The 20204-nt window shown below is 46.1% G+C and overlaps 1 protein-coding gene across 4 annotated transcripts in view; it reads right to left on the bottom strand.

The window, feature by feature from the left end:
• The window catches only part of LOC147635195 (ribonuclease E/G-like protein, chloroplastic), a 79240-nt gene that overhangs the window by 9025 nt on the left and 50011 nt on the right, over positions 1-20204 (bottom strand). For all 4 annotated transcript variants that reach the window (XR_015266612.1, XR_015266611.1, XM_086802404.1 and 1 more), the window contains 2 exons: positions 7157-7269; positions 4856-4975 (listed from right to left, as the gene is read on the bottom strand). Coding sequence is in view for 2 of the 4 variants with exons in the window: in XM_086802404.1 (XP_086658530.1) it covers positions 4856-4975; positions 7157-7269 (233 nt within the window). In the remaining 2 variants the exon portion in view is untranslated. The remainder of the gene's footprint in view (positions 1-4855; positions 4976-7156; positions 7270-20204) is intronic.

Consider the following 20204-nt stretch of genomic DNA (forward strand, 5'->3'; position numbering starts at 1 on the left):
AGTGGAGATCTATTTGCAAGCTAAGACAGCAAATAGAAATGGAGCAAAGAATGCCAAACCAATCAATCAGGTGCAGTCACTTGCTGGAAAAGGAAAAGATAAAGGAAAAGAGAAGATGAAGGAATCTGCGGGGATTGATCAGGATGGTTTTCAACAACCTAAGAAGGTGGTTGTATTGAAGCAACGCCCCCTTCAATCTCATCAATGGGATGCTTCTTCTCCCTTACCAGGACAGGCTTCTACTTCAGCTCCTGTCCTTCAAAATTGGGTGGGGGTTTTGAAGAAGGGCATCCCCATATGTGATTCAGAAGAAGGGGATAATGCTATGTCTTTCATGGGTCATGATGGAATGCAGCCCATGCAGGCAGAGGTTTTGCCTCTCTGATGTCTTGTTTTTATATATGATACTTTGCTGTATATACCTCTTTCATGCCTCAAACACTTAAGTGCTTTACCTACAATGTACAGAGCCTCTGCAATGTCTCAAAGTGGAGGCTTTTATAGATATATGTACATAAAATGCAGCCAGATATTGTTTGTTTGCAAGAGCATAATCAACACTCCATGGTTGGTCATCATGTTTATTTTGGCGGTTATGATATATATTATGCTGGTACCACTACCTACTCAGGTGTATGCATACTGGTTAGACATGAGCTGGAGCCTCAGTTAGCCTTCAATGACAGCAGTGTGGCAGATGGATGGTCATACAATGTAATGTCAATGGTGATATTCTTGAGTTTGCATCAGTCTATGCTTCCCAGACCTCTGCCATGAGGGCTTCATTATGGGATTCTTTATGCAGATATCCATGGAGATGGAGATCCAATGCATTCATCTGTGGAGATTTTAATAATTCCCCTCTGCCAAGAGATAACACCACTTCAAGATCTCATATGCTATCATTGGAAAGGCAGAAATGGGACAGCATGCTTCTTTCTGTGCAGGCTGAAGATTTATGGGTGCTTCTCCAAGGGTCAGTGCCTGGATATACTTTTCATCATAATGCACTTACCACATACTGGGCAAGGCTTGACAGATGGTATTTGTTTTACCCACAACAATTTGCAGATTTTAGCCCTCATCTCCTTATAGATTTCTCATTGGGCTTGTCAGATCATGCCCCATTGTGGATGAATTTGCAGCTTGGCATGCCTCTGGATGATTTGCCACCCCTCTCCAGTAGATTATTGCATGTTAATCAGGCTTATTTCCGACATCACTATTTCCAGCAAATGATCAGACTTGCAATTCATCCCTTGCCTTTGCATGCCCAGGAGGACATGAATTATGCTTGGGACAGCTTTGTCTCTCGTATGCAGAATGTCATTAGGGAGTATGGCAACTGGCATATGACTGAATGGAGGAATGAGATTAAATGGGCAAAAAGGACAACACAACAATTGACTGAATTTTCTCAGTTAAGGCCTCTCTCTGATTCAGAAAAGGATTCCTTTTCACATGCTCAGTTTAAATTGACTGTTAATGATCAGAGGAAATTGCACAAATGGTAGATTAGGGCAAGAATGAAGCCCCTCATGGATAAGGGCTGCTCATCAAAAGCCTTTTTTCAGGGCTTGCATGCTACTCAAAAGAAAAACTCATGCCTAAGGGTAAGGAAGCTAGATGGCTCTTGGACGCACTCTTTCTCCGATCTCCAAGATGAATGCCAGAATTATTTCCAGAAATTATCCTCCGCTCCTAGTTCCCCATCAAATCAAATGACTGAGGCTAGGACTGAATTTCTCCAATATCTTTCTGGAATAGTGGAAATGGATGAAGCTCTTACCTTGGAGAGACCTTTTACTGACACAGAACTTGATAATGCATTGTTCCACCTCAGCAAATACTAGTCCCCCGGCTGGGATGGCCTTACGGTGGAATTTTATATTTCTTTTTGGGATGATTTGAAATAAGTCCTCTTGCAAATGATCAATGTTGCCTGGCAAAAATTAAGTCCACCATGCATCCTAGGAGAGCACACCATTTCCATCTTCATCAGTCTCAATGCTTTCACAGCAGTTTTTGTCCTCCATAACATCTCCATAGCTTGAGACATAAAGGCTGAAATATCCCTGGAGGACCAATGCAGCAAAGGCAAATAGAACTGGACATATGAGATTACAATGGACTGTACTATTCTGAGCCTGACATGAAGAGGCCAAGTAGAAATCTTCCAGTATTCCAGTTTATGTTGAAGTCTTTGGAAGATCCATTTTAGCTGCTGCTTCCTGGTGATATGCCATCCTATGGGATATCCCAAATGCTTGACTACATCTTTGGAATGCACCACCTGACCCGGCCAAAGAATAGAATGCCAGTCACATTGTTTCAGGGGAAGTAATTTAGATTTGTCAAAATTGACATGCAATCCCGCTGCCAAGCCATACAATGAAAGAGTGGTCATAAGCATTTGAACTTCCCGGGAAGAATTCTGAGGCATAAAGAAGGAATCATCAGCATATTCTTGTGCCAAAAAAGATGCAGCTCCAGGGATTTTAAGACCAGTCATCTGTCCTGTGTTTGTAAGATGATCAAGATACATTAAAAGGGGATGGGTCGCAATATGGCATATAAGAGAGCACTAAGAGGACAGCCCTGTCTAACTGATCAACCCAATGTCCATGACTGAGACAGATGACCCCCAAGAATGCACTGAGAAGTAGAGCCAGAATAAAGCCAGTAAACTGCATTTGCCATCTTGGGACCAAAGCCCAACTTGGTCATGATTTGAGAGATAAAATCCCATTGAACAGTGTCAAATGCCTTAGCAATATCCACCTGCAATATAAGCACATCTTGATGCGAATACTTAGCATATTCAATTGCAGTCAAGGCATTGGATATATTGTCATGGATTTGTCTTCGTGGCACAAACCCATACTGATGAGAATGAAGTCCCGCATCCAGTATCCTGTGAAGCCTATGCACAATCATTTTAGTAATGAGTTTGTAAACTACAGGCATCAAAGTAATAGGCCTCCAATCTGACATATGGTCACACAGATGTTTTTTGGGCACAAGTTTGACTATGCCATGCTTCCAAGTGTGCGGCAACTGATTTTCTATAAGATATCATGTACTTGCAAGAAAGGCGACTATGCTGCATACTTTTTTCCACCAACAACAGCCATGGACTTGTATGCTAGCATCCATGTGTGTCAACATGAGGACTTGTGCTTATGGTCATTGGATTACTGATCATTGGGAGGTAGTCATTGGAAGATTTGTAGGGAAGATACCTGGCTGTCCTTTCTCTATTGCTCTGATACTTGATTGGAAACAAGTACTTTCTAAGGTCAAATGGACTCCTGATAATTGCTCGGGGACAAACTCAATGAGGAAAGAAAGTATTCATTGGAGTGCCATCTTTGACATTCCACTCGCTTTACAGGAACCTGTTCGGGCATACAATCTCATGAAATTGGGAATTAGACACATACATGATGTGGTAGATGATCGGGGCTATGTCTTATCTTTTCCTCAGGCCACTGCTTCCTATGCATTGGGAATGCATCATAGGTCTATATAGAAGAAAATTGCTGATTTATTACATCCTTTTCTACCTGTTCCTCCTGTGGCTGACACAGACAGGCTTACGGATTGGCAATTGCAACCCTCTGCTACATGCACTCATCCTGTTCCTCTTCCCGCCTTAAGCTCCATCAAAGCTTACAGGCTTCTTCAGCCTGCTCCATGGATTCAGCAACATGCTAATTCTCTGTGGCATATAAGGAAGCCCCTCTCATGGTGGTGGAAGAATCTCGGGATGTTATGGAAGTGTAAAATGCCATTGAAACAAAGACTTTTTCTTTGGAGATGTATAACAGGCACATTGTCAGTGGGGGTCACACTTGCTAAACGTCGCATTGCACCATCCACGTGTTTAAGATGTCAGGCTCCTTCAGAGACTGTTCTTCATTTGCTTTGGCACTGCCCGTGTTCTAGGATCCTCCTCAGGAGAATTTCAGATTATCTTCGGCTCCGTTTCCCGAGTCACAGGTTTGGGAAACATTTCTGGCTCTTTGGCAGATTTATGAGGTCTTTGTCTCAATACTCACTATTTCTCTCTTGGATGAGATATTGGGCTCTTTGGACAATCTGGAGTGAGCATAATTTGGCATACTTGGGTCGGCAGATTCACAAGTCATATGAATCTTTCCGAGCCTCATTGCGGCAATCCTTATATGATGCCTGCCATGAGGGTGATATGGATGCTTCTTGCATAGAGCTTTTCTTTTTATGTTTCTGATCTTTGGGATACTCTCCATTTCGGAGACCTCCCATCATGTAAATTTATGAGCATATAAATATACTGCACTGGATATTACCAAAAAAAAAAGTGTGTGTGTGTGTGTGTGCTGTTTTATGTGATGCAAATTTGATTTGCTGCAACAAAGCTCTTATAATAGTCACCATTGCAGCTATCCATTAAAGAATGAAAGCATGTTCACAATTTGGTATGGCGTAGAGACGACCGCAAGTGGTGTCATGAACCCGCAACAAGATGACTAAGTTGGCCACTACTAGGGAGGCCAGCCCGACTCGTCTGCGTGTGCTGTTTACTGCTGTTTTATGTGATGCAAATTTGATTTGTTGCAACAAAGCTCTTATAATAGTCACCATTGCAGGTATCCAACAAAGAATGAAAGCACGTTCACAATTTGGTGTGGCGTAGAGGTGGCCTGCAAGTGGTGTCATGAAGCCACAACAAGACGACCAAGTTGGTCACTTCTATCCCTAAAGCTGCCACTTCTTGTTTGTGCCATAATCTACACAAATTTGACCAATAGCCTGAAAGAAAAAGCCATGGAAACTATCTATCAAGAACAAATATCTGTATGCACATACGTACCACAAGACGAAGAATCGCACGCTCGATCTTCGAAAATGTCGTTTCCAGAGCTTCAACACGACCCGTGCCATGGCAACAAGAGCAAGGATCACTGATCATAAATGTCACACTTGGCCGAACCTGCAACATTGACTTGTTAATGGACTGATGGAATTTCCAAAAGTTTTGCTGAGCCTTCCAATAGAGCTCAGTTAAAAGTAAATGGTGGGTGTACACCAAGATTCTAAAGCACCCAAAAATACTAGCAATTAAATGTGTAAACAGTCAAGTGCATCAAACATTAGGTCTCTACATTTTTAGGCTTTTGTTTCAAAGCATGTACAAACCCCCGAGAACCATTCCGTACAGTATGGTAAGAGCACAATCCCATTCTATTAAAGTTATCATTTGTTATCAAAGGATCACCACCTCTTCTTGCATGTTATTTCCATGGCAACCTCTTCAGATGTTGCCGCAACGGGCCCTCCTCCAAATAGTTTTTTTTTGCTGCCAACCATGCTCTTAGTGTCCACAACCTCTTCCTGCATAAATATATTTGTATTAAATATGATCTCATGTTTCACTCTGGTCTAATATGCAATTGTTGTTATCCATATATCCCTCTTCCGCCTTGTCTGTGCCTCTGAATCTTTCCCACAGATTTGCCAATCATTTTAATACCTCAAATCATAGTCACACGGGACGCGAAATGGGGACGGAAAAGATTGAGAATGGCCATTCCCTATGACTATAAGAGTGACATGGGACGGGAACGGGAACGGGAAGATGCTGCCATCCCCCCAACATTCCCGAGTCTAAAAATGCCCATTCCCTGTGACTATGCCTCAAATACCCACCTCAAGGTGAGTGAGAAGGGGCCACGTCACAGCCGGATCTGAAAAAACATCTAAAGCCAACTAAGCCCTCAAGGTGAGCACCTGCACCATCAGAAGGAGGCCAACACTGCCAGCAGAGGCTAAAGACCCCACCTCCAACTACTTGACACTCCAGTCCCCCCTCCCCACCCCCAAACCTCCCCCTCTCCTCTCTCCCTCTTGCAGAAAAAGGCCAACACTGCCAGCAGACGCTAAAGACCCCACCTCCAACTACTTGACTTCAACACTCCCAAACCACCTCCTCTCCCCTCTTCAGGAAGGCTCCTGACAGCCATTCTGTAATTGCAACCATCCACAAGCCTGCATCCTGCATATGCAACAAATCCCATTCCACCTCCATTTCTTTTCCAATACAGTGCAACACCTCCAATACATCTTTAAACTAACTAGACGTGCTAAAATCCAGCAGATTGTGAGTATAAGTCATACAGAGTGGAGAAGAGACTTGTAGAACCGGGCCTGCTGCTTTGAGCGTTTATTTTCAGTTAGCCACCAGAAATAGATGTGTCATCTTGAATATAAAAACTAAGAACAGAAATAGATGCATCATCATGAGTGGAGAAGTAACTTGTAGCAACGGGCATTCTGCTTTGAGCATTTCTTTTCAGTTAGCAACTAGAAATAGATGCATCATCTTGAATATAAAAAACAAGAACAGAAAGAACTCCACAAAAAACCAAGATCTTCAAAATAAAGCATTAAACTTAAGCCCAAAGCAAGCTCCACATCCTTGAAGAATCTTTGGGAATGGTGGTGTAACAAACCTCGCATATGTGAGATGTAGGGTGCCAAAAAAAATTCTCACACGTGGAGCATGGCAAGGTGGCGCCAACCACATCACCAAAAAGAGAAAAAGGCTATTCACTCTACCCATTAACTATAGAAAACCTGATTCATTGTTGTGTCTCAGCTTTTTGGAAGGCTAATTGTTGCCAAACACATGCACGTATCTGACTGAAAACAGCACATTACTACAACAAACTTTACATGAAATAAGAAGGAAAGGCCATGTTTCCTTTGCAGGTTCAATTCACCACAACCATAAATATAGAAAACAGGGAAATAGAACTGGAAACATAAACAGGAACAACAATTTCAAGAAGACTGAAATGGCCCAATGCCACCCTCAGCAAGGGAGATGCAAAATAAGGGGGGAAAGGCGAAATAAGAAAAGGAAAGAAACACATTGAGATGTAAAAAATTAGGTGCACATATGACAGGAGACTTGGGGGAAGGAGATTCTTCCTCTTCAAAAAAAAACCCCAAAAAAAAAAAACAAAAAACAAAAAAGGCAGCATTTTGTATGCTGCACAACATAGCAGGACTCAAAAGGCATTTCTGAGCTAATGTTCACACAAGCAAATAAGTTCAAGGATCCACCATTACACTAAGCCAGAACTTTAAATAGATACTTCTGGTTGCTTACTCTTCTCCTTGTCAATTCCATGAGACCAAGCTCAGAAATCTCCGAAATGTGGATGATGGAACGATCCGATTGAATTGCATTCCGCATCTCTTCATACACAAGTGTCTCGTGTTCTGACCCCCCCCCCCAAAAAAAAATAAAAATAAAATTAAAAATAAATAAAAATAAACATGTGATAGCTCCATTACAAAAATCCCCAAAATACAGTAAACAGAATTGCAGACACACACCAGCCGTAGAGGCACATAAGTTATATCCAGCAACAAACTAGAAAATGAGACAATCATAAACCTCAAGTACAAAACATTTGCCACTTACCATGGAAAACTCTCTGGCCTGTTTATCTATTTATTTGACTGTACATAGGTATGTATGTATGCATGTATGTATAGGTGTGGGTGGCAATGTGTGTGTGTGTGTGTGTGTGTGTGTGTGTAAAAAGAATTGGGAGAATCCTTTAATGATTGGAGACCAATCACGTTAATGCCAATTATCTATAAATTGGCAACTAAAATGCTTGCAAATCATATTGGTGGTCTACTTTTCTATGGTTTGCATCGACAACAATATGGTTTTGTCCCCAAAAGACAAATCATGGATAATATTGCTAATGTATATCTGGTGATGGAATATGCCAAATATACTTATCAGGATGTTCTTGTTATGCAAGTGGATGTAGCAAAAGCTTTTGATCCAGTTCAATGGGACTACATAGTTGAGGTCATGGCCGCAATGGGCTTTGGTTGTAAAATGCAACAAGCTATTTTTTGGTTATATTAGGATAGTACTCCCGAGTGTGTTTTTGGTCATGATCTCTCATCGAAGTGGACATTGCCAAAATCTGTGCGTCAAGGATGCCCTCTTAGTGCATTGCTCTATGCTATTGCGACACATCCACTTTTGATGTATATGGATCTCTTAACTGCACAGGGCGAATTCCATGTTCTGCAATTACCCAATGGTTTGCATTTTGTGGCCCAAGTTTATGCATATGATTCTTTGTTCATGCCTAAAAATGACCCAAATGATCTCAAGTGCATCATGAGAACTTTGGAATTATTTAGTGAAGCAGCAGGACTTTATATCAACTTTTCTAAATCTAAACTCCTTCCGTTGACTTCTTTTGATTGCATGCACTGCTATGGCTAGCACAAATTATTCCACCTGACCACTTGGTTAGACATTCGAAATATCCATTGGCATGGTATATGTCTACGCAAAATGCCATTCATTGGGTATTGACCAAATTGCAGGCCGAGCTAACTTATTGGAAGCTTTCCACATGGCCTTTATATGTGCGTCTCAAAATTGTTGAATCAATCATTATGGCCTATGTGCAATTTTATTTGCCGTTGTTGATTTGGCGTAAAACTGATATTGATACTTCTATGTCTGATGCCTTGGAATTGCTGTGGAAAACCAAGCATCATATGAGAGCACTACGTCTTCTCAGACGATCTTTGGTCTGCACTCCTAAAATGCATAGTGGATTAATTATACTTGATCTGAATTATCATCTCGTGGCAAGAAAGGCACCATGATTCCCACTGTTTTTCAACTTTGGTAGCCATGGGGCATAATGCTTGCAGGCATGTGTGCTTCCATTAAGACTAGAGCTTATGGTAATTGGCAAATTTCTGACTTGTCTTCTATTCACTGGCATGGTAGAGATGCGTTGAGTGGGAATTCTTTTCAATTGAAAAGCATCCATTGGTCTTCCGTGTTTCCTCGACCACTTGCAGTACAGGAACCACGAGAGGCATGCTTTTTGGCTTCTATTGGAGTTACTGTTGTGGTGGATGCCGTTGCAAATGAGGGATTTGTCATGACTTTCCCACAAGCCTGTTTGAAACACAACTTGGGCTTGCATCATAAGCGATTGTGGAAAACTATAACTATGTTGTTGCCACCTTTTGAACCCATCCCACCCTTGGATGATCAAGACAGACTTCATGATTGGCAACCTATTGGTCAAACCAGCTCTCATGTGCTTTTGGCACGTAATGTGTACAAATTGTTGCTTCATTCACTATGGATTCAGCCTCATGCTGATAATTTGTGGGGCTTGCATAAGAATACTAAATGGTGGAAACAAAGGCTCGGAATAATTTGGGGTTGTAAGTTGCCTCTCACAAAACGTCTATTCTAATGGAGATGCCTTGTGGGAATACTTCCAGTTTCTACTTTTCAAGCAAAACAACATATCTCCAATGATAGATGTTGTAGATGTGGACGACAATGTCCGTTCCTCATCTTCTTTGGCAGTGCAAAGAGTGAAGGAATTTCTTGCAAGTATTGACTCACAACCTCCGCCGAGGACATTTTCCATCGTTCAAAGGAGGAAAACCCTTTAGAATTTTTGGTGTTTTTCCATCTTGCATGGCTAGATTTGACACTGTCATCATTTGGATGAGATACTGGGCACCCTAGACTATTTGGAAGACTAGGAACCATATTATGTTTCGACAGCCTTCTTTGGATGCTTATGCTTTCTTTCATGTCAATCTTCGCCAGTTCGTACATGACTATCGACAGCTGAAGGCTATTGTTATCCCACAGTTTGAAGTCTTTTTCGACTGGTTTTAGCTTTCTTCCTTTGATGACTTCTCTCTGAAGTACATCCTCCCCATATTGTTTCTTGGTAATAGAACATTGATTTCTACTAAAAAAAAGCAGAAAGCTACTATGCTTAAGCTCAGCACGCCTTACTCTTGTTGGTCAGGCTATAATGGCCAACCAGGTTTTGATGGCTACCATGTGGTGCATTGTTTCGTGCTTGGCCTTCTTCCACTCATGCATTGACCACGTTGAATGGCTTATCCGTAACTTCTTGTGGTCCAACATCAGCTGATATGCTGCAAGGACCAAAGGTGGGGTTAGGCATCATTGATCCCGCTTCTCACAGCATGGCCCTGCAGTCTCCAGCCATGAGCAGAACCGTGGAAGGGTTTTTTTTCTTGCCCGCATCTTCTGTCCCTTTTCCAGACTTCTCCCAGGTGCGACGAAGAGCAACTTTGGTAGCCTCTTATGTGGCACGAAACAAAAACGAAAACGGAAACAGAAATTTTGAGGGGGTTGAAACAGGGAAATGCCACATCAACAAGGGGGATGCAAAATAAGGTGTTAGGACCATGTACCTCGAAACCCTCTTAGGGTTAGGAGAAACATACATCAAATAGGAAAACAGATCGCTACCGAGCTGCGCTCCCCCCTCCTCCTATACTGCGTCACTGTCAGTGCCCCCCCCCCCCCAACATTTTGTGCATGTGCCCGCCTCTGTCCTGCCCGACTGCAGCAGCCCCCCCTCTCTTTCCTGCGCCCACTGCCCCCCTCTTCCATTCGCCGCATGTGACCCCCGCCCCCCTTCCCTTCGCCGCCTGTGGCCTCCCCCCTTTGCCTTCCTTTCTGCACCCGCCACCCTTCCCTTCGCTGCCTGCAACTCCCCCCCCCCATTCCTTTTTCTTTTCCTTTCTGTGTCTTCTGCCCCTTCCTTTCGCCGCCTGTGACCCCCCCTTCCATTGGCCCCTTTTCTGCCCGTTTCTGTCCTTGGTCTTTTTCTAGCCTTGCCTCCCCCTCCCCATCGCTCTCTAGCCCTTCCTTGTTCCTCCGGTAGCACCCTGGGCAGTTCTTCATTTTTTCAGCAAGTTTTCGCCTCTTCTGGTCCCCCCAAGAGGACTCCATGGCAGCCGCTTCGTCTCCCCCGACCGAGGCAGCCGTTACCTGCCTTCCATTTTCCCTGCAGCTTCTCGCTACGACTGTCGCATCCCTAGAGGCCTCCACTCTGGTATGCAAGATTGTCAGTAGCCACCCCGCGCATGGCCAACTCAGATATCTCCTTCAGGCTAGCCTCCTAGGTGTGAAACCAAAGATCGCAGATATTCATCCTTTGGGGTGCAGCTACTACCATGTCGAGTTCGACTCACCCGCGGCGTCTGATCTTGTCATGCAGCTGAGCCCCATTGCACTGCGTACGGCCCGGGCCTTCCTTCCACGGTGGTAGCACGGCTTCAACTCGACATCCGACCAATTAGCTGGAGTTTTAGGCTTTCCCATGACAGTCTACTTTCTAGGCCTCAGGAAGGAATACCTTCCTCTTGTCCCGGTGATTGGTGGTGCCATCAGGAGAGGGATGGAACCCCCCCCCCCACCACCACCACCACTGCCTCGGCCCTCGCACGAGCAGCAGGGATTCCATCTCTCACCATCAGTGTTGCCTTGCCGGATTCTGTGACTCACATGATATCTATTCCCAGTCTTCGGGGCGAGCCCATTGTGCAGCGAGTGGAGTATTCCGACCTTCTAGGTCAATGCTTTATTTGCAGACAGATGGGTCATCTCGCCAGAGCTTGCCCTCGGTGACTAGGCGACCGCCCTCAGTGGTTCCCCCTACTACTTCCCGCTCAGATCCTCACCAGGGGGCCGAGGGAGGAGCAGGTTCCCAAGCCACAGAGCACCACGTTCCGACCATCGATGACCCATCAGCCGGAGAGTGGCGGACGGTTGGCCCCTGCCCCAATCGCCGGCCGAGCACCAGAGCTGAGCGTCGCCACCGTGCGCGCCAAGCTAGCAGCATGCAGGAGGATTTGGTTATGTCAAAAAACTATTTCGAGCACTTATCACAGCACCCGCCCGCAAACGGCGGGCCCCCTCCAATCACGAAGAGAGTCACACCCCGCCCCCCCTATGGCGGCCGTTTCCTCGTCGCGACTTCTCCTTTGGCCCTCAGTGCCCAGTGGGGCAGGTTGACCCCACCCTCTCTTCGTCAAGCCTTCCCCAACAGCCTTCCTCTCCGATGGATACCTCCGCAACATCCCTCTCCAGCCTCTCCGCCTTCTCGCTCCCCCTCGCCGTCTCCGACTCTACCTGCAGTCGCTCCATTTTCCCCTTCGTCTTCCACCCCCCCCCCTCTCTAAAGAGCACTCCCATCAGCCCCAGATCCGGAGAGGAGACAGTCGGCGAGTACTGTTCGTCGCCTAATTCATCGTTTCACAGAGTCGGTGGAGATGACCATTGCGGGCTCACCAGTGAGGGCTCTCCCACTTGAGTCTCCAGGCGGGCCCCCGGGATCTTGGGGCAACCTGTGGATTATAGTTTCTTCCGGTGTCTTCCGACGGAAGGGACACACAGGTTCAAAGAAACCGTAGCCCCTATTCGGGTATGTGTTGTCTTCCACAACTCTGGACCCTCTATGCCAAAGAATGGCCCGATGATCTTCTCTATCCCCTTGAGCGCAGCACCGGAGACAAAGTGGGATCCAGAGTCAATGGTCGCTACCGTTCAGGATCAGGCAGTTGAGCTATCGCATCATCTGCAAGATCTCCGCATCACCGACGTTCTTACTCATCTATGGCCTTTGGCCAGGATGGAGCTTGGTGGATTAGGCCAAAGAGACTAGGGAGGGGAGATGGTGACTTCCAACTTGGAGGTGCTGCTTTTTGTGTTCATGCATACCTCTCTCGCAATACCTCTCCCCCCTTCTTACAGATATCTCCATTGTGATCAATGGAGCACGGAGTATGCATACTCTCGAGCTCGGGCAGAGTGGCAGTACATGAAGGTAAGGATCCACACCCACTTGCACGACTCCGCACCATGACAGATTGTGACTATTCCCCGTCTAAGCCCGCGCCCAAGACTCTTCGAGTGCAGGGCAGTTCCGATAGTTCCGCCTCACAGAGAGATTGATATGAGGATTGTCTCATGGAACATTCAGGGCTTCGGGGAGCCTCAGTGCTTTCAAGGATGAGGTGTCCTTAGAGGAGAGCTGCATCGAGCTATGGTGGGGGGACCTATTGACATTCTTTTTCTCAAGGAGCACCATCTTACTGAGGGGCGTACCCGCCACTGCAAGAAGATTCTACCAAGCAGGAGTCATACTTTTTGGTCTCCATCCATCGGCCCTTCAAGGACGCAAGGAGGAGAGTCTCTCTGTCAATGAGTAGCTTCTGCCGTCTATTACAGGATCAGGAGTCATAGTTCCAAGACGTGCTCAGTGGGTTACCATGCTGATTGGAGAGGATAGTATTGGCTTCCCTAACATTTATGCCTCGAATGCGGCTGCAGGTAGAGCTATCTTTTGGAGCACTATCCGACAGGCCCTGCCCCAGGCTGATTTTTGGTGCGTGGGCGGTGACTTCAACATGATAGAGGCAGCAAAGGACAGACTTGGAGGTGGCATGGCCAGAGTCTCAGGAGCAGAGTACTCTGCATGGGAGGAGATGATTCTGATTCTTAGGGGGCAGGAGCCTTGGCATCTTCCAGAGTTTGGGCGTAGCCCTGGGAGTCTTAGCTTCTCTCAATCGGATAGGCGGAGCACTGGCCCCAACCTCTCTCGGCTGGACAGGTTTTATGTTGGCGAGTGGGCTTGCAACCGTGGAGGCATGGTTGGTATTGAGCAAGCACTACATTTTCAAATAATGCCCCAATTATTATATCCCTAGAGGACCCATGGAGGCATGACAGACATGCGAGCTCCAGGATTCTCGACAACCTCATTCACGACCCCAAGATTTGTAGCCAGATTGAGCAAATATGAGCAGGACTGGACTTTTCCTCAGGATCTACAGCGTGCACTTTCGATGATGGCCTTGGGGAGGTCAATATTTTCTTACAAGAGGCGTCCCAAAGTAGATTGGATGGATTTCGAGAGCAGGAGAGGAGTCTAGGGAGGGGCCTAGCCTCTTTACAGCGTCTTCAGGAGAGTTCCCCAGACCGCCCATGGATTGAGAGTTAGATCGTTGCCGCCCACACGGAGATTCGGTCCATTAAGGATAGGAGGGTAGAGTATAGATACCATGCTAGGGCTTCATTCTGGACTCAAGCCAGTGACAGAGTTATTGGAGACTTCTTTGAGATAGCCGGCCCACACAGGAGGAGGGATGGTACTCGCAAGCTACGTGGCCAGGATGGAACTATTGTTTCTGATCCCCCGCGAGTGAGAGAGCCATCGCCACGGATTTCTTCTGATCTCCTCACTGCTGCCCATTATCCCCCCGGGTGATGGATGCACGCGAGAGAGTCTAGAGGCACACGAGAGAGGTGGTTCCCCCTCCCTTCCGTCTTTCTTATTGACCCCTTTCACTGCAAAGGAGCTAGCGGAGGCGGTGAAGGCATTACCCAAGGACAAATGCCTGGGGGCGGATGGGCTTCCTATTTCTTTCTTTCTTCGCCATTGGGACCTCATGGAAAGTGGCCTTCGCACTGCCTTCAATGAGATTATGCTCACAAGTGCCATGCCAGAGAGGCTCATTGAAGGCTTGATACATTTGATTCCCAAGGAGGGTGGTGATAGATTCGAGATCTGGCAGTGGAGACCCATCACCCTTAGGCACGGCCTACAAGATTCTAGCGAAGGCCATCAGCACGCAACTTCAACCTTCCCTCCCAGACTTGATCCATGACACTCAGACTAGTTTTGTTCAAGATCGGAGTATTCTGGACAACAACTTTACCTTTTGGGAGGCGACAGCTTCAGCCAGGATGCGACATCAGGACCTCATTGTGCTACTCCCAGACTTTGAGAAAGCTTATCAAGGTGGATTGGAGCTTTCTGGAGGGCACTATGAGCTAGATGGGATTCCTTATGGAGTGGATTCGTGGAGTCTCAGGACTTTATTCAGCATCTCACAGCCAAGTTCTCATTCAAGGAGCTCAAGGCGACTGATTCCCCCCTTTCCCGCTCGGTTTGACAGGGCTATCCTCTGGCACCGTACCTCTTTCTATTTGTCGCCGAGACCATGAGTAGTTTTCTCTCTGCCCAAGAGACCGGACTTCAAGGATTGCGCCTTCCCCTCTACACGCAAGAGGAGCTGCTGGACTCAAAGTTTGCAGACGACACAGCAGCCTACCTTGCTGGAGATGTTGGGAATCTCCCGAGATTCATGGAGGCGATAGAGATTTTATGTCGTGCATCAGGAGCAGAGATCACTTGGCACACGTCGTGTGGTTTTTGGGTAGGCTAAGCACCCACCCCGACTTGGTGACTAGCTGAGACTTTCCAGTGGATCCTGAGGGGCACTCCAGACGGATACCTCGGTTGCCAGGTTGGCATTGATCTCTCTCCCGAGCAGCAGCTCGCTTCACTTCTTCTGAGTATTCGAAAGAAGCTTCTATACTGGAGCTCGACGACGCTATCCCTAGCAGGCAGAGTGGAGGTGGCGAACCAGGTACTGCTTGCCACCATGTGGTACATCACCTCATGTTGGACCTTTTCTTGGGCTTGTATTGGCTAGGTACAACGTTTGATCCGGAACTTCTTGTGGGCCGGAAGTGACGGGAGGCAGCCAGGGCCAAGGTGGCATGGAGAGTGATCATTTAGCCACATACAGAGGGGGGCTTATCCTCATTGATCCAGCTATACAAAGCCGTGTCTTGCTTGGCAAGTTCATTGTCAGAGGACTCCTACCTGATGGTGAGCCTTGGAAGGATTTCCTCTTGGCCTTGGAAGCCCGTGGCCGCAGAGTACTAGATGGATCTTCATAGAGATGCGAGCCCGTGGTTTTAGTCTTGCCTTTGACGACAGCTTCACAGCCAGTCTACTTCGTGCTTGGAATCATCTCAGGCCAGCCCTCAGACAGATTGTTCCAGTGGCCTCAGAGGAGCAGCTTCGGCAGCCTTTGATCTAGAACCCCCTGATCCGTTTACCCAATGGCCACATGCTAGGGGCCCGACCGCACATATCCTGGAGCACCTTGAGCATGGGACCAACTAGGTCTCTTGGAGATTAGGTTGCACACATGCAGTTACCTCAAGAGGAGCAGGAGAGAGGCCTTACAGGGATCCGGGGTAGAGACAGGCTCATCATCGACATTGACTTAGCTATTCCTCCATAGTGGTTGACTGCTATTCCAGACCCCACCCCCCACCCCCCCCCCCCACCAATGTGGCTAGGCGTGTTCACCAGACACGATATCCTTGTGGCGGTCCATGGAGCAGATGAGGACAGTGGTCTGCTCACTTTTTCTATTGGATTACATGGCAAATTAGAGAGATCAGAGCACCCCTTGGAGGATTTCAGAGGCTGCACCTTGCATAGGGTGAGGGTGATTGGTTTCCAGGCATTGGCATGGCACATATTTCCAGCACCGGCCAAGGTGGCCAGGGAGAGATTTTGGCAGTTATGGATTTGGAAGTGCCAACCTCTCACGCGGTTGCAGTGGGACCCTCGAGAGTGGACTTGGCATGATCCCGTAGATCGGGTGGAGATTCTGGATGCCCCTTTCTTTGCATGTACAGTGCGGCTCAGCCGCAGGATCCAAATGCTGGAGATAGATGGCATACCGGCAGCAGCAGCACACTAGCAGTCTCAGGGCCTATCACAACGCTTCCTTTCAAATTTTTGGAAGATACTTTGGGACAGCTTTCGGCCGAGGAAGATCACTCTCTTCCTTTGGGTGACGGCACACAGGGGTCTAGCGGTGGGTACTTGGCTGGTAGTCGGAGGTCGGCCAGCAGCTTGCCCGAGGTGCAGCCACCCCAAGGAGTCTCAGCGACATTGCCTTTGGGATTGCTCGAAGGCTCAACAGATTTGGCAACGGATTCTCTGCATCTTTGCTATAGACATGGATCATTACTTAGGGTACTGTCACTTGGGCCATTGAGGCTAGAGTGGTCAAGACTTACGAGGAGGATGGAGGAGGCCTTGCCCTTCACGTCTCCCACCATCGTATTGTAGTAGTACCAGTCACATCCCCACCTGCAGGTGTCTAGCAACCAGGCTCACGCCAGCGATGGGAGATTTGCAGTAGCATAGCAGGTTGGCACATATGGCGTGCTAGATGTAGCGAGGCCATCGAGGTTACCCAGTGCCCACACTCTGCCGGCTGAGATCATCAGGAGCACTCGACATCATTCACACCCTCCGCGGTCAGCGGGGGAAGCTACAGGGAGGTTCTGACCGCATGCGAAACCTTTCCTCACAGATAGCGGCGATGACCCCATTTGGCATTACAAACCACTTATGTGGTTGTTTCCCCCCCTACCCCTGTATGAGATAGCCTTCTCCTCATAGAACGGCCAGTCGGAGGAGAAGCATCTCTTCCTCTTATGATCACTTGTTTTCAGCCCTTATATGAGGCGAGTTTGTTTTTAGCCCTTCGTGGTTGTACTTAGCCCTTTGTGGCTTTTTTTTCTTTAACTAATTGAAGGATCTTTTTTTCAGACAAGTGGAAGAAGACATGGAGACGAGGTCAATAAGGTTTGATTAAGAAAAAGCACCAGTTTTAGTCAAAAAAGCAAGAAAAAGCAAAAAGTCAAACTAGGTTGACCGCGAGCCAAGGGCACATTTGGAAAGAGGAGACTGACCCCGACCAAAAAGCTAAAAGCCGCTTTTCCAAAAATTAGCTCCAGGGCCAAAAAGCAAGGCCCTTAAGTTAGCAAAGCAAAAGCTAAATCACTTTGACAAAAGTTCGAGTAATATTTTATTATTGAAAAGCAAAAAGAGAAAAGCAAAAAGGGAAAAGCAAAGAGTAAAAAAGGTAAAAGCAAAGGGAGGGAGGGCGGGGAGCATGAGTACATGGAGATGCAAGAAAATAGGAGAGTATATGATTGAGAACTAGGGAAAAGGAGATTGTTGAGAAGAAAGATCGAAAGCACAACTAATATCACCTTGAAATTGGGGTTTTGAAGGAGAATCGGCAGGCATTGTTAGGAAAATGGCGAAGGAAACAGGGAAAATGGCTGAAACATTCTGTTTCGGAAAATGGAAATCGCGCCTCCCTCCCCCCGCCTTTGTGGTAGGGGATCAAGTACGACTTCTTCCACGAGCAGGAGGAGGGTTACCCTTCAGTCCCTCAGCATGTGAGGATTGTGAGCTTCCACGAGCAGACCTCACAGGAGGAGGCTTACCCTTCACTCCCTCAGCAGGTGAGGAGTGTAGACTTCCACAACTTCTGATGACACATCGACCCTTCCCCTACAAAGGTAGCCAATGTGGCTTTCTCATCCCCCTCCCCAAATGTAGTCTTCCTCCAAGAGCGGCTAGCCAAAAAAGGGAGCCTCCCCCTCTTGCTTTTTCTTCACTTTAACGCTTAGGGGGGATGTACACAGTAGGCTCCTCCTAGGGCTAGCTTCTTGTAGTTCATTTTCATTTTCTGCGGACATTTTTCTTTTATGACTAATGATGAGATTTCAAATTTAATTGACAGATTTGGGGACAATTCCGGGCTACCTAAGATAGTGGTGTCTATCCTTATATGTAGATGATAGAGTCCTCATATCAGATTCAACAGAGGGACTGCAGAGACACCTATATGCACTTTACCATTTTTGTGATGACAGGGACCTCGCCGATGAAGCTTGGTAAAACCAAGATCATGCTTTTTAAAAGTTCCCATCAAGTTGCAGCTAGACAATCACTCATGTGAAGAGGTGATGCAGTTTACCTTGTCTCTTCATATGAACACCTCGGGGTTACTTTCAATAGACCTATCTTCTCCATGCATTGCAAGTGATGATTTTCTCACACATGATCAAGAGCAAACTATCGATAGAAGATCCATCATGGCCAACTACTCTACTCTATAAGAAAGGACCCCCAACTACGAGAAGGAGTCACAAGAGATTACAATTGTTGATAAATGGGACTACCTTGGAATTAAGTGGTAGGCATTGCTACGTTTGGTTTATATTATATTTAACTTGGCACTATTAGTAGTCCTCCTGCATTCTATTGGATGACACTTGTAATGCCACTCTCCTATGGAAAGACTCTTGTAACTTACACTAAATCCATGCTACATTGGTAGGAGCATTACTAGGGAGTTAATGCCTTCTAAATGTTAGGCATCAAAATTGAAGATGTCACACATGAAAGGGACACAAGAATTGTAGAGCATATGAAGGTAGAGAAGGTTGGAGAAGATGGCCATAGTGGAAGATAGGAAAAAGGAAGAAGAAAGAATACTTTAAGAGGAGCTATTGTATGTTGAGGAGAAAAACCTCAAGGAATTAGAAGAGGTACCTATACAACTTCTTGTTGTCTAGGTAAAAGATTTTGTTGAGGGTGCAGAGTATCTAGATATAGCATGTACATCTATATACATGTCTTCGTAAAATATTTTAGTGAGGGTGCAAAGTATCTAGATATAGCACGTACATATATATACATGTTGAGAGAGAGGAATAGAGAGATAAATGATTCACTGATTATCCAAGTATGCTCTTTTTTTTGTGAAGTTAATTGTAGTTTTTTTAAAAGTTTATACACTTATGCAATTGTCTGTACTTTGTAGGCTCCTTCTTGCCACCCTCCCTGAAGAGGCCTATCATCCTATATTCCTGTTAGATCATGTTGCCTCTGTTTATCTAAGAGATACAAACCCAAATTCAAATAGGCTTCAAGATTAGTTAAGAAGACGAAACTTTGAGAAGATAAGAAGTATATAGTTTTACAATACATGTTATGCTATATTTGTAGTTTTACTATACATGTTACATGTAGTACATGTTATGTTAAACTACCTTATGAATGCTTATTTCTTCCTCTTTATGTGTCGTTCTCACTGGAGTGTCTTCCTAACTGACCTTAAAAGAAGGAAGACATGATTCTTAGGACGGTTGTGTGTGTTGCGTGATTCCGCTACTCTCTTCTCTATTTGTCTTGCAAATAGACAAAGGTGTTATATAGTTGGTATCAGAGCCTAGTAAACCTGCAAACTTTTTTCTCACCCTTTCTTAGTGTGAAAGGCTTTCATCCTTCGCCATCATCCTTTATCCCTGGTTTCGAGCGACTTGTAATGGATCCCGCAAAGCTTGTTGACAAATTTACTTCAGGGTCTCAAAGCAAGCATTGAGGCCATGTCTAACCATCTCGGTCAAATAGAGTCGGCACCCCGAGCGCCTAGTCCTCTCGATTTGGATTCTATCAAGCCTCATGCTCTTCAGATCAGCCATGACAATTCCAAGGGCGACATGGCGAAGTGGCAAAACTTTCTAGAGGAGGATTTTTCACTCTTTTTGGATGCAAGCAAGGATGAACACAAGCTTCACTCTCAGTCCGGCAGTCATCATTCTACATCTGCGTGTAATCAACATGAGAGATGTCATTCGC

Source organism: Cibotium barometz, chromosome 9, assembly GCF_041138505.1.
Source record: "Cibotium barometz isolate CiBa-2024 chromosome 9, ASM4113850v1, whole genome shotgun sequence".
In the NCBI taxonomy this organism is placed as follows: Eukaryota; Viridiplantae; Streptophyta; class Polypodiopsida; order Cyatheales; family Cibotiaceae; genus Cibotium; species Cibotium barometz.